We start from the raw sequence: 18,231 nt of genomic DNA, 5'->3' as shown, positions 1-18,231 counted from the left end.
AGTCACAGAATGAGGTGAATATGAACTTTGTAGTAGCTAATGCCCAGATTTTGAATTGGCTGTTGATATAAGGCATAAAACCCCAGTACAGTCTATGACTGATAATTGTCCATATTGATATCATACCCTCATACTCGGTATGGTCACAACCTGGTGTGTTTACTGAGTAAGGACATCAAACTTTTAAAACAATGAACTCAGATTAAGATCTCCTTTATCCAGATATTGTTTTTTGACTTGAATGATTTGTTAGTTATATTTTATATTTCTATCATTAGGTACTATGATGGTATAGTGGACTTGTGTCTGACGGCTGCCAGTAAGAGGGACCCCCAGGGACTAGCACTTCATCACTATAAGAATGGTGCCCAGCCAGAGGACACACAGGGGTGGCAGGCTTTCAGTCTAAGGTGATGCTAAATTGAATTTTCTGAATTTCACATTTTCATCTTATAACATGTTTAAATACTGAAAGTGGATTAGTTTGCAGAAGAAACCTTTCATACATCTTCAAAAGATCAATTTCATCTTGCAAACTATAAAAATTAATTGCAATGTTGATATTTGTTTACAGGATGGACTGCTACAGGTGCATTACAGAGATGCTGAGTTACTTGTTGTCAACCAGTATGTCCCACCCCCAGGCCCCAAGTGTCCCCAGATCTCCCGGCCCCCCTCCAGCCCCTGACCCTCACAGGCTGACCAACACAGAGGCAGAGCAATATGTAAGGAGAAAGTTTAGATAAGAAACTGCAGTGCTTTCATAATTTTTACAAATTAGCAATTTAGTATCTGCCTTTATCATTTCACTGTATTGTTATTGTTAGTTAAAACTAAACATATAGACAAGCATAATGGGGGTGGTGCCTTTTGGTCAGTAGGATATGCCCATACACATAATGCTACTCTATTTCATACTTCCAGACTGAGCAGGTATTCAAATTGTGCCTGAAATCAGAAGATGAAGTGTTCCATGTTGCATTATATGAGTGGCTCATAGCTGAGAATCTTACAGAGAAATTATTAGAGGTATGTGATCAAATATAGTTCAGATAAAAGGACAACTGAGATATATAGAATAAATATAATTATCGAATGTTTATGGACTTAAACGAAGAATGTGCGCAAGTTTACAGGGAATTTTCAAAATTATTTTCAGATTCTGTTATTATTTGGGTTTTACTTTGTGACACCAAAGACTGTTCAAAATTACAGCTTTCTGTTCCTCTCTTTCCCACGCCAGGTTCAATCCCCTTTCTTGGAGACTTACTTAAAGCAGACAGCCAACTACCAGCCAGACAACCTGGACACCCTGGATCTCCTGTGGAAATACTATGAGAAAACACGCAACTTTACTGCAGCTGCCAGGATACAAGCCAAGCTGGCAGAGAGAAGAGGGTGGGTGTGACATTTTTACCCATTTTTTTAAAGATGTATTGTTATTTGTCAATATGCCAACATATTAAAAGCATGTTTAGCTTATTACTTTTGAAAGCAAAGAAAATAATTAGTCCAGGAAATTGGTGAAAAATTGTGCATTTTTTACCTACAAGCATGAAATTTGGCACACTTATGGACAATGAAATTCTAAGCAAATTTGGATATATGGGCATGTCTGAAAATTCCAAAATGGCCGTCAAATCCAATATGGCCACCAAAATACCTTTTCAAATTAAAACTTCAAGTACATAGTCTTCTAATGACTTGAAATATCATATAAAGGTTAGAAAACACCATGGTATGAATCCTTCAGGTGTATCAAATCCAAAATGGCCACCAAAAGTAAAAAAGCAGACCATTTATTCAAGATATCCATTTGAATGGGGAATTCATCAAGCACTTAAAACTACAAGCATAAAATTTGGCAGGTTTGTGGAAAATGAAATTCTGAGCAAGTTTGGATGTATGGGCATATCCGAAAATTTAAAAATGGCCTTCAAATCCAAGATGGCCTCCAAAAATACGGCTTCTAATTAAAACTTCAAGTATATAGTCTTTTAAGGGCGTAAATATCATACAAAGGTTAAAAAACACCACGGTATGAATTCAGAATCAATATGTGCTTTTTTAGGTGTATTAAATCCAAAATGGCCGCCAATAGTAAAAAGTATCTACTAATCCAAGATATCCAGCAGAGTGGTTAATTCATCAAAAACTACAAGCATGGCATTTGTTACAGTTGTAAAACAGGATTCCAAGCACTTTTGGATGTATGAGCATGTCTAAAAATTTCAATATATGGCCCCCAAATCCAATATAGCCGACACAAATACCCGTTCAAATTAAAACTTCAAGTATATATAATCCTATAATAACTTAAGATAACATTTTATGGTTAGAAAAGACTATGGTATGCATGAAGTATCAATATTTTATTCTTTAAATGTATAGAAATCCAAAATGGCCTCCAAAAATAAGAAAAACAGGCCACTCACAGCAGCAGTATGGTGAATTCATCATGCACTTGGCTCAATTGTACAGAACAGGAATCTAAGCAATTTGTTATATAGGGACATGTCTGAATATTCTAATATGGCCACTAAAACCCTTTTAAAGTAAAAAAAGACTACTATATAATCTGACTGACAACAGTCTTTACTCTTTTTTGGTTTTTCGCTCCTTTAGTTACATTTAGACACAAATGACCATAAAAAATGGACTAGGACTCCTTTTGGTCTAGTTGTGACACCACATGCAGCAATTCTATTAATGTCAAGGATATGAAAATGTCAAGGTATTTTCACAAATAAGTTTCAAATTAACGAATGTTATTTTATCAAGTAAGTGTTGCACATTTTATGGGCGGTCAACCTTTTACTTTAGTAAATGGACAATATCTCAACAGAGGATAAAAGCTAACTACACCGAAATTTCTACTTATTTGGTTAAATAATTTTCATTCATTAATGTGTGCCTAGCTTTACTAGTAGTTGTGTTTCCATCAGCTTTCCCAGTATTTCCTTAAAGCTACAGCACCTACATGTAATCCACTTTCCCCAACAAAATACCAAGAGGCATTGGTCGTTTTTAACACCAGAAAGCATCAGTTTACATGCATGAGGGTCAATAGGAATATGAAAGTGTGGTAGGGCATATTAGTAGATGTAGGTTACTAGTGTGAACCCTTATAGGACCATTCTTCCAATGCTTCTGACTCCCCTCATAGCAACTGCACACATAACTACAAACAGATGTGGTAGGAGCTACCTGGTAGATTTTGTTAGCTGGGTAAGTGAATACTCCTCATGGCTTCATTCTGGATTGTCCCACAGAGACAATGATGCTGGAAATCTCATGAATTTTTACCTTTCAAAGTCCATATTGCACTAATTTCTTGGTGTAATGCTCAGAATACACCGTTTTTTGAAGTTTTGTATGTATTAACAGTCTGGAGGATTTTAATTCTTTTATTTTCATGTTCAGTTTTTTGAAAGTATAGGTTTGTAACTAAACAAGTTGCCAAATGATCAAATGAAAACCAAAGTTTGGCGCCTATCAGTGCTTCTTTTTTAGTGCACGAAGTGTGAAGCCTGCAATGCAACTCTTGGATACAACACGTATCAACACCTGCCCTCTGTTTGGGGTACGGGGTACAGGTATTTCTTTGCTCATAAATTTCCACTAAATTCTCGGTAGCCATTACTGCGAATGTACTAAAGCCAATTTTTTATATAAGAAGCTTTTCTAATTTACTTTTGAAGCACACGATAACATCATAACATTATCGAGTGCAAATGTGCCCCGCTTTTTAGTACTTTACCAATGAAAAACACCAAATTGTGAGACCTGTATGTTTGATTAGCTGTCATTTTTGTTATATTTATGAGCATTTGATGAAGCGCCATGCACTGATCTAGCTGAAGAATCATAACCAACAGACAAAATTGGTACACCCGAAGTTTTTTATATTTGCCTCTTTAAGGCTAAGTAATTCTGGTGTTTCTTTCATATTTTATGGATTTTGCACGATACTTTTTTTCTTAGAAAGGGGGAGTCACTCATGAGTGCCATATAAGAAGATTGGGAATTGATCTAAATGAGAATCCAGAGCAAAGAGTCAAACTACTTATGTTGGTTTATCAAAAGAAGGACTGTTTTCAGTACATAATAAATGTATCATGCTTGATGGTTTTTTAAAAACTCTGTAGAATAGCTCCTGCACAGGTAGGAATATGCTGATTATACAGGTAGTTTGCAAAGCCCACATGCCTATTCACGAGTGATTACAATTCAATAGTTGTGGTCTGCTGACTTTTGGAGGCCATTTTGGAATTTTAAAACCTTAAGTGGCAGATACTGATACTTCATACATACAATGGTATTTTCTAACCATTAAATGATATTTTTATAAAAGACTATACAAATAACTTTCACCTTGAAAGGGTATTTTGGGGGCAATATTGAAATTGGCTGCCATATTGGAATTTTCAGACATGCCCCTATATCCAACGTTGCTTAGAATCATGTTCTACATAACTGTGCCAATTTTTATGCTTGTAATTGTAAGTGCTTGATGATTTTACAAAACTGCTGCATATTTTGCGTAATTAAACTGCTTATTTTACTTTTGGAGGCCATTTTGGAATTCTATACACCTGTAGAAGCGGATATTGATAATTCATTCATAGCATGATATTTTCCAGCTATAAAATGATATTTTAAACCATTTTAGGACTATATATTAGATGTTTTAATTTAAAAGAGTATTTGTGGCGGCCATATTGGATTTGGAGGACATACTGGAATATTCAGACATGCCCATATATCCAAAAAAGCTTAGAATTTCATTATCTACAACTGTGGCAAATTTCATGCTTGTAGATAAAAAACGCACAATTCACCCTTTTTTCTGCACCAATTTCTTGGACTAAATTGAAGCAGCAGAACCAAAACAAAATCCATTATACGTAAACCACCATTTTTATATTGCAGGACGGACATTCCTCTCCCACAGAGACTGGAATACTTGTCACGTGCAATCATGTGTGCTAAGAGCTCCAGCATGCGCACCAGCTCTGCAAATGAGGGCGAGTTTTTGCATGAGCTTGAAGAGAAGATGGAGGTGGCCAGGATACAACTGCAGGTGTTGGAGATGGTTTCCAAGTTGCCATCACATCACACTGAGGACAGCGTCTCCAGGCTGAACTCTGAACTCATGGACATTACAACAGTGAGTATGGTCTCCAGATATGTGCAGCATATAACTTCTAGCCCAATACAGTTACTGTTTTCTTTAGTGGGGTTTTTCTAACTTGGTCTGATGCCATTTACAAAAAGTAGTGATTCATTTTTTTTTCATTGACAAATTAAAAATATTTAATTCCTTTTAACCCCAGCCAATAACAATACTGTTGTTTTCTATTCCAGCTTTATGGAGAGTTTGCAGAGCCATATGGTCTGGCTGAGTGTAAGCTAGCCATTGTCCATTGTGCTGGACATTATGACCCAACACTGGTGGAGTCCCTGTGGCAGGACATTGTGGATAAAGGTAGAGTTATACAATAGGACAGGACGTATCTCCTTAATTAAATTGAAGTGGGTGTGTTGAATGTTATGTCAAGTCCATTTTCTTTTTTAATCGAGAAATTGTGAGATAGTGAAAAATATTAAGAAACCTGATTTGGTATTAGAGTTACCTACATTCATATACTTTTTTTTTTTTTTTCAGAATTTGAACACAGTCTGGCGTCTGCGCCTCAGACACGCATGGCCACTATAAGCAAGAAATTGGTGATACTTGGAAAGTTGTATGGTGCAACAGAAAGATACTTTCCATTAGGTATGGCTGTTTATAACATATTGCTGCTATATTCATGTCCACAATGTTTATTTTGACATTTTGATTGTGGTTTAATAATAATAATAATAATAATAATTAAATTGACGAAGCAGTGTAATAAAATTAAGACATTTTTGAAGAATCCTCCTTTTGAAAGTGGCAGTAAACTTTTTCTGTAATTGTTTTTTTGTACAGCTTTCCTGGTGAAATATTTGGAGAAGAAGAGCTGCGAGTATAGCTTTGACTCCAAGTGGGTGTTTACCACCTTACAGCAGATAGGTGTGTCCATGCCAAAGCTGCAAGAGGTTTATGACCGACTCTTCAAGTCAAAAGTAAGATATAAAACAGATTTCCACACTGTACTCTGTAAAATGCTGCAGTTATTGAGATATTATGTATATATATATATTACCAGGTTAGCATTTGATTTATGAAATGCATTCAAATCTTACAAACTTCATGTGTTATTGTGAGGTAAATGATGTTTTTCATATGATCAAATCTTATATATACTAATCCTTTAAGTTTCTGGAATTCTTCTTGTTATATGACTTCCTCTAGAGATAGAGCTTTGATACAGAAATTAATTTCATTGACCTTTTAAGGACCCCTACTGGCAGGCCATGAGGAAACCACTGCATCTGTTGACTGTGCTACGATGCCTGGTGGAAAGCTATACAGATGCACCAAACACTGTGCCAGCATATGAGAGGTAAGAGAAGCGTGGATGTTTTCCTCCACCCTGGACTGTGCATTGCACTTGAGACAAAATATAGACTACAAATTTCTGTAAATACAAACTTTCAGTCCATTCAGGTGACATTTTTCAGTCACGTGTAGTAATATTTTCAGATTCCATCCACATTCACAAACATGGCTAAAATATTGCACACGAGGTGAATTTTAATCTGATCAAGCAAAAATCATTGAGTCATAGTTAGATGAAAAGGGCAGTTTTCAAGGTAGGTATGTTTTGTTCTTTGTTGAATAATAAGACATTCTGTTGTAGTTTTTATTCATTTTTATTTCTTCAGGCGTGCCTTCACCACCACCTGCCTGGACAATGTGGCGGCCTACCTGGTTGAGTTACAGTCCATTGTTGGGGGAGACACCACAGTGAGGACTCTTATTGCAGAATTCAAAGGGGTCCAGGCAAAACTAGAAAGACTACAATGTTAAATCTATTGTTCATAATATCTATGGAAAATGAAACTATTTAAATTGTAAACAGAGATCAGAGAACTGGGAAACAACAATAGTGATTGTATTACCAGGGTTAAAGCAAAATCAACAAATATTATGGTTTTTCTATCATTCACAATAGAAATGCTCCCAAAACCAGGAAGTTGATTGTCAAGAATGCTTAGAACATGTGAAGTACATGGTTTGGCCTCCCTGCTGTGAATATACAGAGAATGGATCTGTGTGTTACACACAGCCACTGTGATGATTTTGGAAAATGTCGATGTTGAACAAATTGGCTAGTGTTTCCAGACATTTCTGGTATTGTATGCAAGGTAGCATAATTGGAAACAATGATACTAAACATTCATTTCTCCATCTTTATGAGTATACTTAAACTGTCTATAAATTGACAATGAGATGCTTTTCTAAATGTAATTCTTAATGGCAAAATCAAGTGTTTTGTTTTATTTTTCTAGATTGAAAAGCTTATGAAATTCAGCAATATCCAAGCTTTAACAAATGATATGTACTTTTGTTGTATTGTATAATTTCACATAATAACTTCTTATTAAGGAGTTTAAACGCTGGAGCAAATTCTGTAAACTGAATACAAAGTTTACAAAATGTCAATAAAAATTATTTTGTATATCTTTCATTAGTGTTGTTTTGTTGTAGCTATAATATACATCACTTAAGCCATTAAGAAATGCATGCTAGTATAAATGTGTAAAATTGTATGATGAAATTAAACTTATAATAATAAGAAAAATAAATTAACATTTTAGATAAAATGGGATGATCACTGGAGAGTTGATAGAATATTTGGAGAAAACAAATGGAAATTCATCTTTACAATACAGAGAGGCATCCCATCCATGCCACAACAAATACAAGGACTAGTTTCTATTCACAAACATTAATTCAAAAATTCTTCAAGGCTATTGGCTCAATTTTAGAGCCACAAAGTAATCTTTCGAGATTTTTTTCTGCAATATCCATTTGGTAAGGGTAAGTTGGGTCAATTCATGTTAAATAACAAGGATTAGGATTGACTGAGTGGTCTGCAGTGTTGGCAGACTTCTCTTCAGTCAGATCTGAACTTTTAACCCCTGGTCTTGGTAATCCCAAAGGTGTGGGCCTTGAAAGTGTTACATTTGAAGTTTCCAATCCAGAAACAGTCGTGTTTGAAGGGTCTGATAGTGAAAATGTTCTAATAACTGGGACAAATCCTGGCACTTTTTGTGCTCTTTGACATGTGTGCATATGTCTTTTAAGTGACCCTTTCCATTTGAAAGCCCTGCCACACAGCTGACAAATACACTTGGGAGTTTTATGCTTCAAAAGATGTTGTCTCAAGTTCTGCATTCCTGGAAATTGTTTCCCACAAACATTGCAGTTGAAATTTTTCTTTGAACTCGGGGACCACAACTGTGTGCACTGCGCTTGGTGTTGCTGTAGATCTTTCACCGTCTTGTAACTTTGACCACATTTGGTGCACAAAAACTGACTCCTATTGACCCCTGACAGAGTATTCTCGGTAACAGGTTTTTGACCCATTTTGTAAGGCAATCCTCTGCTTTCCTTTACAGCAGCAACATTGGAGACATTTGGCAATGCATGTTTTTCAGCAATATATCTCCTGGTCCCAGAGGTCCTAAACATGACAAGTCAAATTCAAACCATTTTGTAGACTGTATTTTGATTTTTACAACAACAGAATCTGCTAATCAAGCTAACCAAATGTCAGTTAAAACAAGTAATAAACTGCCAATGCTTAAGTCATGAACTAATTTCTAAAGCTGTTTTTGTCATCTTTATGCAATTTTGAGTACTTACATTCCATTGCCTGAAGTCTGTGAACGCCATAACTGGGTTGGCTGGCCTCGATGTCCCTTTAGGAAATATTACACAACATAAATTTCAAATTTCTCTCAAACGTATTATATTTCAGACAAAAAAGCATTACCGTGTGAAAGTAATGCCTTTTCTTCCCTCAATTCTAATAAAAGATTAACTGGCAGATGGAGCTGTTAGAGACAATCATATTTTAGGCCTGTCAAAATAAGCAATTTATCATAAATAGAGGATACTTTTGTTGAAGTCTATTTAGAATAAACTAATCAAACAAAATGAGAGCCTGTAAAAAGCTTTAAGCTGTTAATATATGAATAGCTGTGAAACAAAAGGAAAATATTTGTTTGAGACCAATAATGTGACAAGATATTTAGTTTGCAAATCAAAACATGTCTAATTTCAGATTATATTGTATTTTTATTTCTATAATAATCATTGTAAGAGCTGTATACACAATCTAAATAGAGTGTAAAAATCTACCAACCTACTATCTACATAATACATGATAAAATATTGAGGTATTTGCTTTCACATTCTCACCTAATGTATTTCAATAAAACTTAAATTTGATCATTCTTATGGAATTTTGTTCTACATAAATAGCATGCGAAGACTGATGTTTCCCCATGTTCAGTATTGTGCACACCAGAAACAGCTGCTGTACATGCTTGTATCATGTTGTCCATGCTTTTATTATATTACACAAGATTTACTTTTATTTCAAGTATTCCATGTAAGTGTTTTGGTGAACTTTTATATTTATGTTTCTTTGCTACAAAATATATAAGAATTAACCAAGCCTAAGCAGAACTGTAAGATATGGTGATGCCATAAAACTACAATATAAATTTTCTAACATGAGCAGACCCACAAACATAACTCCATGACAGGTTTGGGTAGGGACAGGGGGCGGAGGATGACATGAAATTCCTTATTGATGAAACTAGTAAATAAATATAATTTACATAACAAACAACATTTAATATATCCAATAATTGCAATCCACTTTTTCACTGTTGCAACAACTTCAGGTGTATCAGATCATGTTCCACCTTGCTACTTTCAGTATAGTATCCATGACAGATATCACATCGTATAGGTGTTATCTTATGGACAGCCTCAATGTGTCTCCGTAGATTAGAAGTTTTACTGAACTTCAGAGTGCCACAAATGGAGCACAGATAGGCAGGATTGCTCTTGTGGTATGCTTGTATGTGTCTCTCCAAGGACTGTTTATACACAAAAGATTTGTTACAAATGTCACAAGTGGGTAGTTTGCCTTTGTGTATTTTCATATGTTCTAGCAGAGAAGTGTGCTTTTGGAAGATCTTTCCACAGGATTTGCACGAGTATTGCATGCCAAGATAAGACATGGTAAAACTGGTTTTCTTGCCAGTAGGATATTTCTGTAAGGCGAATTTCTTCTTTTCCTTATGAAATAATGTAGAAAATTGATTGAAAGAAAAAAGGCTCCATTCCACAAATATTTATCTTTTTTATTTTTAATGTAATAAAATATGAAGTAAACATGCTTTTAAAAGAAAATTGATTTTTTTTCTGCATTCATTCTCACCAGTGTTAATGCATCACTTTGCCAATTGCAATTATTATCAGAAAAACATACAAAATTAGAAAAATTCAAGGTTTCAATTGTTGGAGGCAGTTTTACAAACCCTTGTTCTGAAATTCTTGTCATACAGGAAAAAGGGCTGGTCTAAATTCCAAGCAGGCCAATTCTCTTTCATGTGACAAGATTGTGAGAATCTGAAGCTCAAGGTAATTATTTTTTCTCCCCTAACATGAAATTTAGTTATTCGAAGGCAAGTGGCCTATGCATGTTATTAATTAAACTTGTATTTATAGCTATCATGTTTAGTCACAAAGGGTTATTTCTTGTCAAAATGGCAGGAAGTGAGAATGCCCAAAGAACAGTTATATTATGGCCTACCAATATTCCTCCAAATCTAGTAATTGGTTGAGCAAGTGACTCTTCTGTCTAAGGACTTGGTAAATCTACATTTTCATTCACAGGGGCCTGTGATATGTCTACAATAATAGGGCCATGAATCACGTCTGGAGTCACTAAGCCTTCACCTGTCAAATGATCAGCTCTCTCTGCCATCAAGTTTCCTGTTAAACTTTTTCTATCATTTTTATCACCACTACATTTATGATCCCTCAATCCATCTTCAGTGAAATAGCCATGACAACCTTGGCATTGGATAGCCTTCATTTTATGGACTCCTTCAATGTGACGGCGCATGTTGCACTTGCTGTATTTGACAGCTTTGCATATGGTGCATGTGTACGCAGGGTTACTGTTATGACAGGCGTCAGTGTGTCTTTGCAGTGATAGCTTGTACACAAATGCCTTGTTGCAGATGGTGCAGACAAAATCCTTTCCAGCACTGTGTATCTTCTTGTGACGCTGTAACAAGATGTCACTTTGGAACCCCTTTCCACACACCAGACAAAAGTGCATCCCATGAAGTCTCATGCGTGCTGGCGAATCTCCAGGCCATGGGCTTCTCAACTTTGGGTGGGTATGTTTGCCCTTGTTAAGGGAATAATAAATATGTCTTCATGTGTTAGAAAGCTACCAGCAAAATAATGGAGATTCCGCATTGAGTATAATTATACAAATTTTATAAACTGGCTATCCAGAGCATTTTGATATATTTAAATAATTTTTCTGGTTCAGAAATGATAATTACTTTTCCAGTTTTTTTATATAGCTAACTAATACACACAAACTATACAACTTTCTTTTCATTTAAAGATTTTGTATAAATTAATTTACTGTTTTCTTTCATCTTCTCACCAGTGTCATTTGGAAACCTTGCCACATGGAGGAATTTTTTTAACACATATATAAATTTTTCTACAGGCTGATAAAAGTTCATCTACACTGATAGCTATTTACATTACAAAGTTACGCTTAAAAAACTGTAGATAAAAGTTACTAAATCTTTGTATGCTGCCCACTCCACCACATTAAGTTCCTCACTGCCAAAATGTAGCAGTAGATATCTTGTAATATGTCTTTTCTAAGTCTTACCTTGTAATATGTAAATATATTTTTGTTTCAGGTACATACTGCAATATACTGTCAACAACATCAACTATCATTAGAAAATAGCAGCAAGAAATATAGGGCCATGATTTTCGAAGGTTCCATGTTGGTACCTCAACCCTCATGCACCATTTACATTTAAGCATTTAATGTGAAATCATGATGAAAATTCTTTGTGCTGCATGGCCATATGAATCCTCAAAGTTGATCTGGTGAAGTATACTTGGCAGACATTACATCTGACAGCCTCTTTTCTGTGGACTGTTTCTATGTGATCCTTTATCACATCTGGAGAAGACAGCACATTCCCACAGATACAACAAACACATTCCTGGTTGCTTTGGTGATTGCGTTCTACATGCCTAAGCAAGGACTGTTTATACACAAACTGTTTGTTACACAGGAGACACTCATATAAATTCCCTTTATGAACTCGTAAGTGTGCCCTCAGTGCAAAACTACTTGAAAATGACATATCACAGTACTGACAGGAAGATTTTGTTTCTCTCTGTAGATGTTTCTTCCTGGACCTCATCAGGGGGTGACTGACAGTTCTCTTGAAGAAAAGAAAGCAAAAGTGCTTGTCAAAATATTCACAACTTGACTTAAACCTTCACATTCAGCTGCCCCATCGGGTTCCTGATGTCATGCCATGTTTGTCATTAGTATCCCATATAACAAAATAAAATGTTATGAAAATATATTTCCTTTAGTAAGGGATGTGTTTCATTGTCATTCACCTCTCTTTAAGGTGTTTTAAAATTTTCTCAGTTAACTGCTTTGCTCCATTTCCTTGCTTATTCTCACGAGTGGTTGCCAGAACACTAACCTGTAGAAAAACTCCCCTCATTTTTTCATTGAACTCTTTGCAAATCTTGTCGAGTTATAAAACCTAACATAAAATGGAATGTTAAATAACCGTGTACAGATTAATTACATGGATAAATATTTTCATTAATGATCAGTGTTCCTCCTTTTTCCAGATACACATTTTAAGTCTGCTGATCCAGTTTGTGTAAACTTTTGATATGAGCTTTAACCATGTATGGAGAGGCAAATGATTTGTTGCAAAAGGAGCACATGTATGCCGGATTTGAATTATGCTTTGCCTCAAAATGCCTATGTAACGAAATCTTGTAGCCAAAGCTCTTGTTGCAGATCTCACACGAATACATTTTAGATTTATGAGCAACTCGCATATGCCGTTGCAAGCTAACCTGTGTGGTAAAGGTGGCATTGCAAGCATTACAGCATAAACTATCCTTGTGGTACAAGTTCAAGTGTTTAGTCAGTCCTTTTCCAGATGTAAAACTTTGATTGCACACCTTGCACTGGACTTGCCTGGAACTACCCTTGTCACACAAATGTTCTTTTTGGTGAGCTGTCAGAGACAAACTGTGTAGAAATGTTCTACCACACGTGCCACACTGGTATTTACTCCTTCCTTTCTCTGCTGCAACACTTGGCGTCACACGCTGTAGTTTTGACAATGTATTTGTCACTCTCCTTGGTGAAATAACTAAGTTTCTTCCTTTCTTTAAAAAATAAAACAGAAAAGGCTCTATGTCATAACAGATTTGCCCCCATACAAAATATGCAGGCTTAAACCATTTTTACCACAAGCATGTCATTTTTTGTCATAAATATGTATGTATGCACAATACTATGGATTTCCTTCTTGGCCAGTCTGTGAAAGGCTGTTTTCATTTTTCAGTCAAAAATTTTGGAGGACTCAACACTGGTGAGAATAAGAAAGCAAACAAAGGAACTGACTATAGAATATATATTAAACATTATATAATACAGTTGTAAGTATATTAGTGGTAATATACTAAAAAATAATAATTTAATAAAATTGTCCCCCTTGAGATACTAGTATATTAACATAAAGGGATAACAACTCCTCGTATGAAATCTATATTTCAAAATAAACACATCGTAAACAACTCATAGAAATATAACATATTCTATTTTACCACAAAAATGGCAGTTTTAGCAATAAACCTGAAATCTGTGCTTGCCATCTGACCACTTGACCTCCATAGATGGCTAAAAAAACAAACTTTTTAGAAAAAAAAAACATTGACTAACTTTGAATGTAGAAATGGATTCATTAACCATTGGTAAGCATGGGAAAATTGGCCAAAATGAACAGTTGCTATCCCTTTATGTGATGTACAACAAGACTAACATTTAACAAATTAACAATGTTGTATACCTTACTATACTATAAGCATACTAATACAAGGCTCGACATCAAAACTTTTGACAGTCAGTTTTTACAGATGGCAATGACAAAATTTTTACACTGTTTTACTTTGTCCACCTTTTTCTTTTTGTCTCCCAAAAGTATCTGAACAGCAATTTCATTTTGGATGTCTTCTTTTGCTCAACAAGAAATGAATTACTTGAATATAAAATCATTATTTAACATTCAGTTGTATGCGTATACCCCTAACCATTGCTCAATTTTTACTAAAAAAGCAAATAGAAATATAAAACTTTATGGGAAAAACAAAAAATAATATGTTTTAACATTTAGTTTTAAAAATCATTATTTAAAAAATATAAAGTTTTTTTTAAAATTAAAGGTATTCAGTCTTTCCAATAAATGAGATAAATCCCACTAAAAAAAGTGTCTAGCCTATTCTATAATGTGCTTAACACTATACAGAAGAAAGCCCTTCCCTTCATATCAGTCAATTTGTTTTCTTATAGGCAGATTCTTCCACAAATATTCTAGCAAGTAGTTCTTTGCTGCTTTGACTAAGCTCATCAAAGGGACGTTTCTTGAAAACTTTGACCCGCCCTCTCGTCTCTACAGTACCAAATCCCAGCTCAGACACCTTCATCAGATATTCAACTGCCGACTCAGTCTTGTACTTGTTTTTGCAGCCAGGTGTTTGCATAGGTGGCATAAGATGTCTCTGTGCCACACAAGAGGCGCTAAGCTCTTGTAACCCATAAGTTAACAAAGACCTCAAATTGCGCTTGTGTTTGGTAGTGAGATGGTCAAGAGGATTGACCAGAGGTCTTGGGCTTCCAGCTGAACTACCCTGCAGTGTCCTGGGGGCGAACTTCTGACCTAGCATCATATCTGAATGATGTTTGACTTTCTTTTCTAAAATCTTGGCTTTCAACTGCTTAACCTTCTCTGCTCGTGCATAATCTAAAGGCCTGACAGGACTATGATGTACCTGTTAAAGAAGTGAAGTGGCAAATTTACTCATAATGAGAGCTGAGTTTTTGATCTTTCATTTAAGTTAACAATCTTAGTGTTATGTATATCAACAGTTAATATCCTAATTTTGCCAGATTTAAAATTTCTTTTTTTTAATGACACCATTTTAAAAATAAAATGTTGGCCATATACTAGTAAATATGTACTTATTATTTCTAGCTTCAGAATAATTCTGTAGAACTTCAAGCATGTCTTATCTCTGAAGAAACAACTGTCAAATATCATAATCCAAAGCCCGGGGAGAAGCAAGGCACAAGGGGGATGATTTCTGTGAGACTCTCTCATAAAAAGATTTTGTCTTGAGCTGAACTATGGCCTAGGCCCATATATTGTCAGCATTAAAGGATGCTAAGAACAAACCCCAGTGACAAAATCTTCTACCTTAAGCAGTCAATCTCTCTTAAAAGAGTCACTACCAAGCTCTTGTAGTGGATAACAATTTGTTTGTATAATTAAATTACAACTACACAGTAACAGGTTTGAATGACTAACTTGGCACCTTATAGTGTGGAAGAAAGGCCAACTCGTTCATGTACACCTTTTCCATTTACCACATTATTCCTTTATAACTTCAAATATTCCTGAAATATCATCATTTACTATTATGAAATATATTCTCACTCAATGAACAATCAAAAGTTTTATGTCGAACCCTGTCAAAATATAACTAAAATACAAATGATAACTCTTACCTGCTGCATCCTTGCCATCTTTCTGTGAAGAAACATTTGCCCTGGTGTGGTTGGGGGAGGTGGCACGTTAGAACCCACTTGAGAAGTTGAAGGTTGAACTAACTGTTCTGTGTTTGACATACTTGTGATGGTGGATGGTGCATTCAAATGCACTTGTGATAAGCTATAAGGGTATATCTGCGAAGGCTGAGAGGAGCTGGGCTCTCCTGCAACAGAGGGCTCAATTGTGACTTCAGCTACATTTTTCGACCTCCTTGATATCATATCTTCATCTTTCACTACAATTATGTCATCATCCTCTTCTTCAGCTGTGTTTGAGTTGACACCTGTATTTGGCAGCTGTCTTGGTTGCACGCTGGTAGTCTGAGAAACATTTTGAGATGCTGAGATTTCCTTTGAATTTCTATACTGTGTGTTTCTGAACAAGTTCACGGCATCTGGACCAGATGTTGGAGTCACAAGTCTCTCATTTGAATGAGTGACATTTGGCGATTGTTTTTCAAAACTACCACGTGAGGTTACTGTTCCAACATTACTCGGCTGTTGTTGTGATGGTGCAGGCTGTTGCTGCTGAGATTCCTGTTCTGGCGCCTGAAAGACTTTAAGAACCTGGGCAATCTGGGCCACAAATCTGCCATCTTTAAATGTTATCTCCAAATTGGATAGTTCAAAGTTAACAAAGTGCTCCTTTTCACTCTTCACTTCTATGGTATGCTGGAATTCACCTGAAACAACATTATCATAGCTTGATATAAGCATTATAAAAAACAACTTATTATGAAGAAATGTCATTACACAAAAACTTCATTCTTGTATGAAATTTTGTCCAGATACTCCAAAGAGAAAAGAAAGAAGAGGAACAGTTTCAACAGGCAATGATGTCAAAATTTTCAACCAATTAACCTATGGTCCATTAAAAAAACTTTGTTTGGCGTTAAACTACTTATAATGAAATTTTTTCAGTAATAAAAGACATCCTTGAACTTAAAAGCATTTACAAAAATTGATAACTGCAAAGGTTTTTAGTAGAAGTAGTTTGGAATAATAATAAAAATAAAAATAAGCTTACTAAATTATTTACCTTCATTATTGGTTGCTATAAACTTGGCAAGCTCTCTTTCTCGCAGAGCAGCACAAGTCTGGACAAGCTCTGCAGGCAACTTTAGATCAAATCTAGAGATCTTCAACATTCTGATGCCACTCTTTCCCAATCTTAAATAAAAATGTGTATTGTAGTTTGGGCATGTGCTATGAAAGCAACTGGTAAGAGGTTAAAGCATAAGAGATAAGGGACTCATTCTTGGTAATACTTTTTTATCATTTTTAATTTCTAAATGACATAAATTTATGTTGCCAAAAACAATCTCATTTTTCACCATCTGACAAAGCTTGCCATCTGTCAACCATCTTGATACAGTTTTGAAATGCAAGCAATCCAGAAATCAGTCCCTGAAGTGATGGCAGAGTGTGGACAAAGGACTTTTCAATATTTCCAAATTATTAGTAGCACAGAGCTGAGGAAAATACTGTTTACTTTAAGAAACTGCCCTACTGTTCATAAATGTATACATCAAAGGTATATGTTCTGGATTTTTTTGCAAAATTGAACTTTCCCCTAACAAACAAACAAACAAAAAATTATCCTTTTCACAATTCAGTACTTGACTTGTTCTTGCACATGGATTTTCATGTTTTCTACCATTTTAATTAAAAATTTATTTGCAAATAATTCCCATAATACTGGAATTAATATAAGAATATGCTTACTAATTTTCTGATATTTTTACAATAACGTTTAGTGCTATCTGAATAATGGGATTACAGCAAATATTCATCCTTGCAATAGCCTTTAGAAGCTCTCATAATATTTGAATGGGCATGAAGTTTTTGACAAAAGCTTTTTGAAAAAATTAGTATATGAATTGCGAAACTATTTTATTTAAATGGCGGAGACATTGCTCTAATTCACCACAGAATATACAGAGTAATTTAGAAATTAGAAACACTGAAATTGAAAATCAAAGACTTATAGGGTGCAGAAATACCAAAATATCGACATTGGGTATTTTCATTTGAGGGGTTTCTGCGTTTTAAAAGGTCTAAATTGGGAATGATAAGTAGCTTCGGGGGATATGTATAGACACAGAAAATACTGTACGACTTGGGGACATTTTTAAATGCGGACAGGATACATGCCAGAAAATTCACAAACAAACAGACTCAGCACTCGTCTTCCAGTGCATAATGAAAAAGAAACTCTTACCTGTAAAATGACGTTTTATATTACTGGTGAATGCTGCACTTAAACCATATAAAAGCTAAGAGAGAACAAAGGAATTTGGAAAATATACGAAAGCTGTAGGACACCAACCAAAATACTAGCTTTCGATGCTAAACAAAGAACCAA

At 35.2% G+C, this 18,231-nt stretch overlaps 2 protein-coding genes across 10 annotated transcripts in view; one reads left to right on the top strand and one right to left on the bottom strand.

Moving 5' to 3' along the window:
• LOC106170606 (nuclear pore complex protein Nup155) overlaps window positions 1-7,619 on the top strand; it is a 17,723-nt gene extending 10,104 nt beyond the window's left edge. For all 3 annotated transcript variants that reach the window (XM_087000038.1, XM_087000037.1, XM_087000036.1), the window contains 10 exons: window positions 279-410; window positions 575-725; window positions 925-1,029; window positions 1,244-1,398; window positions 4,933-5,170; window positions 5,368-5,488; window positions 5,669-5,779; window positions 5,975-6,111; window positions 6,385-6,491; window positions 6,814-7,619. In XM_087000038.1, coding sequence (XP_086856164.1) covers window positions 279-410; window positions 575-725; window positions 925-1,029; window positions 1,244-1,398; window positions 4,933-5,170; window positions 5,368-5,488; window positions 5,669-5,779; window positions 5,975-6,111; window positions 6,385-6,491; window positions 6,814-6,958 — 1,402 coding nt within the window. In that variant the 3' untranslated portion in view covers window positions 6,959-7,619. The remainder of the gene's footprint in view (window positions 1-278; window positions 411-574; window positions 726-924; window positions 1,030-1,243; window positions 1,399-4,932; window positions 5,171-5,367; window positions 5,489-5,668; window positions 5,780-5,974; window positions 6,112-6,384; window positions 6,492-6,813) is intronic.
• LOC106170607 (uncharacterized) lies at window positions 7,415-18,231 on the bottom strand. Of its 7 annotated transcripts, none has more exons than XM_013550554.2 (5): window positions 18,088-18,231; window positions 16,906-17,036; window positions 15,825-16,549; window positions 8,801-8,856; window positions 7,415-8,618 (listed from the first exon to the last, which is right to left on the bottom strand). In XM_013550554.2, exons 2-5 carry the CDS (start codon window positions 17,012-17,014, stop codon window positions 7,988-7,990), a joined length of 1,521 nt encoding a protein of 506 aa, XP_013406008.2. In that variant the 5' UTR covers window positions 17,015-17,036; window positions 18,088-18,231; the 3' UTR covers window positions 7,415-7,987. The 7 variants fall into 7 exon arrangements, 6 of the variants coding, with proteins under 6 accessions (XP_013406008.2, XP_013406013.2, XP_013406010.2 ...); XR_001239220.2 differs by lacking the exons at window positions 7,415-8,618; window positions 8,801-8,856 and adding exons at window positions 11,206-11,372; window positions 11,877-12,447; XM_013550559.2 differs by lacking the exons at window positions 7,415-8,618; window positions 8,801-8,856 and adding an exon at window positions 9,216-10,248.

The sequence above is a fragment of the Lingula anatina genome, chromosome 1 (genome assembly GCF_051362555.1).
Source record: "Lingula anatina isolate TDL-2025a chromosome 1, LinAna3.0, whole genome shotgun sequence".
Taxonomy (NCBI): Eukaryota; Metazoa; Brachiopoda; class Lingulata; order Lingulida; family Lingulidae; genus Lingula; species Lingula anatina.
This window is presented reverse-complemented; position numbering and strand designations above follow the sequence as displayed.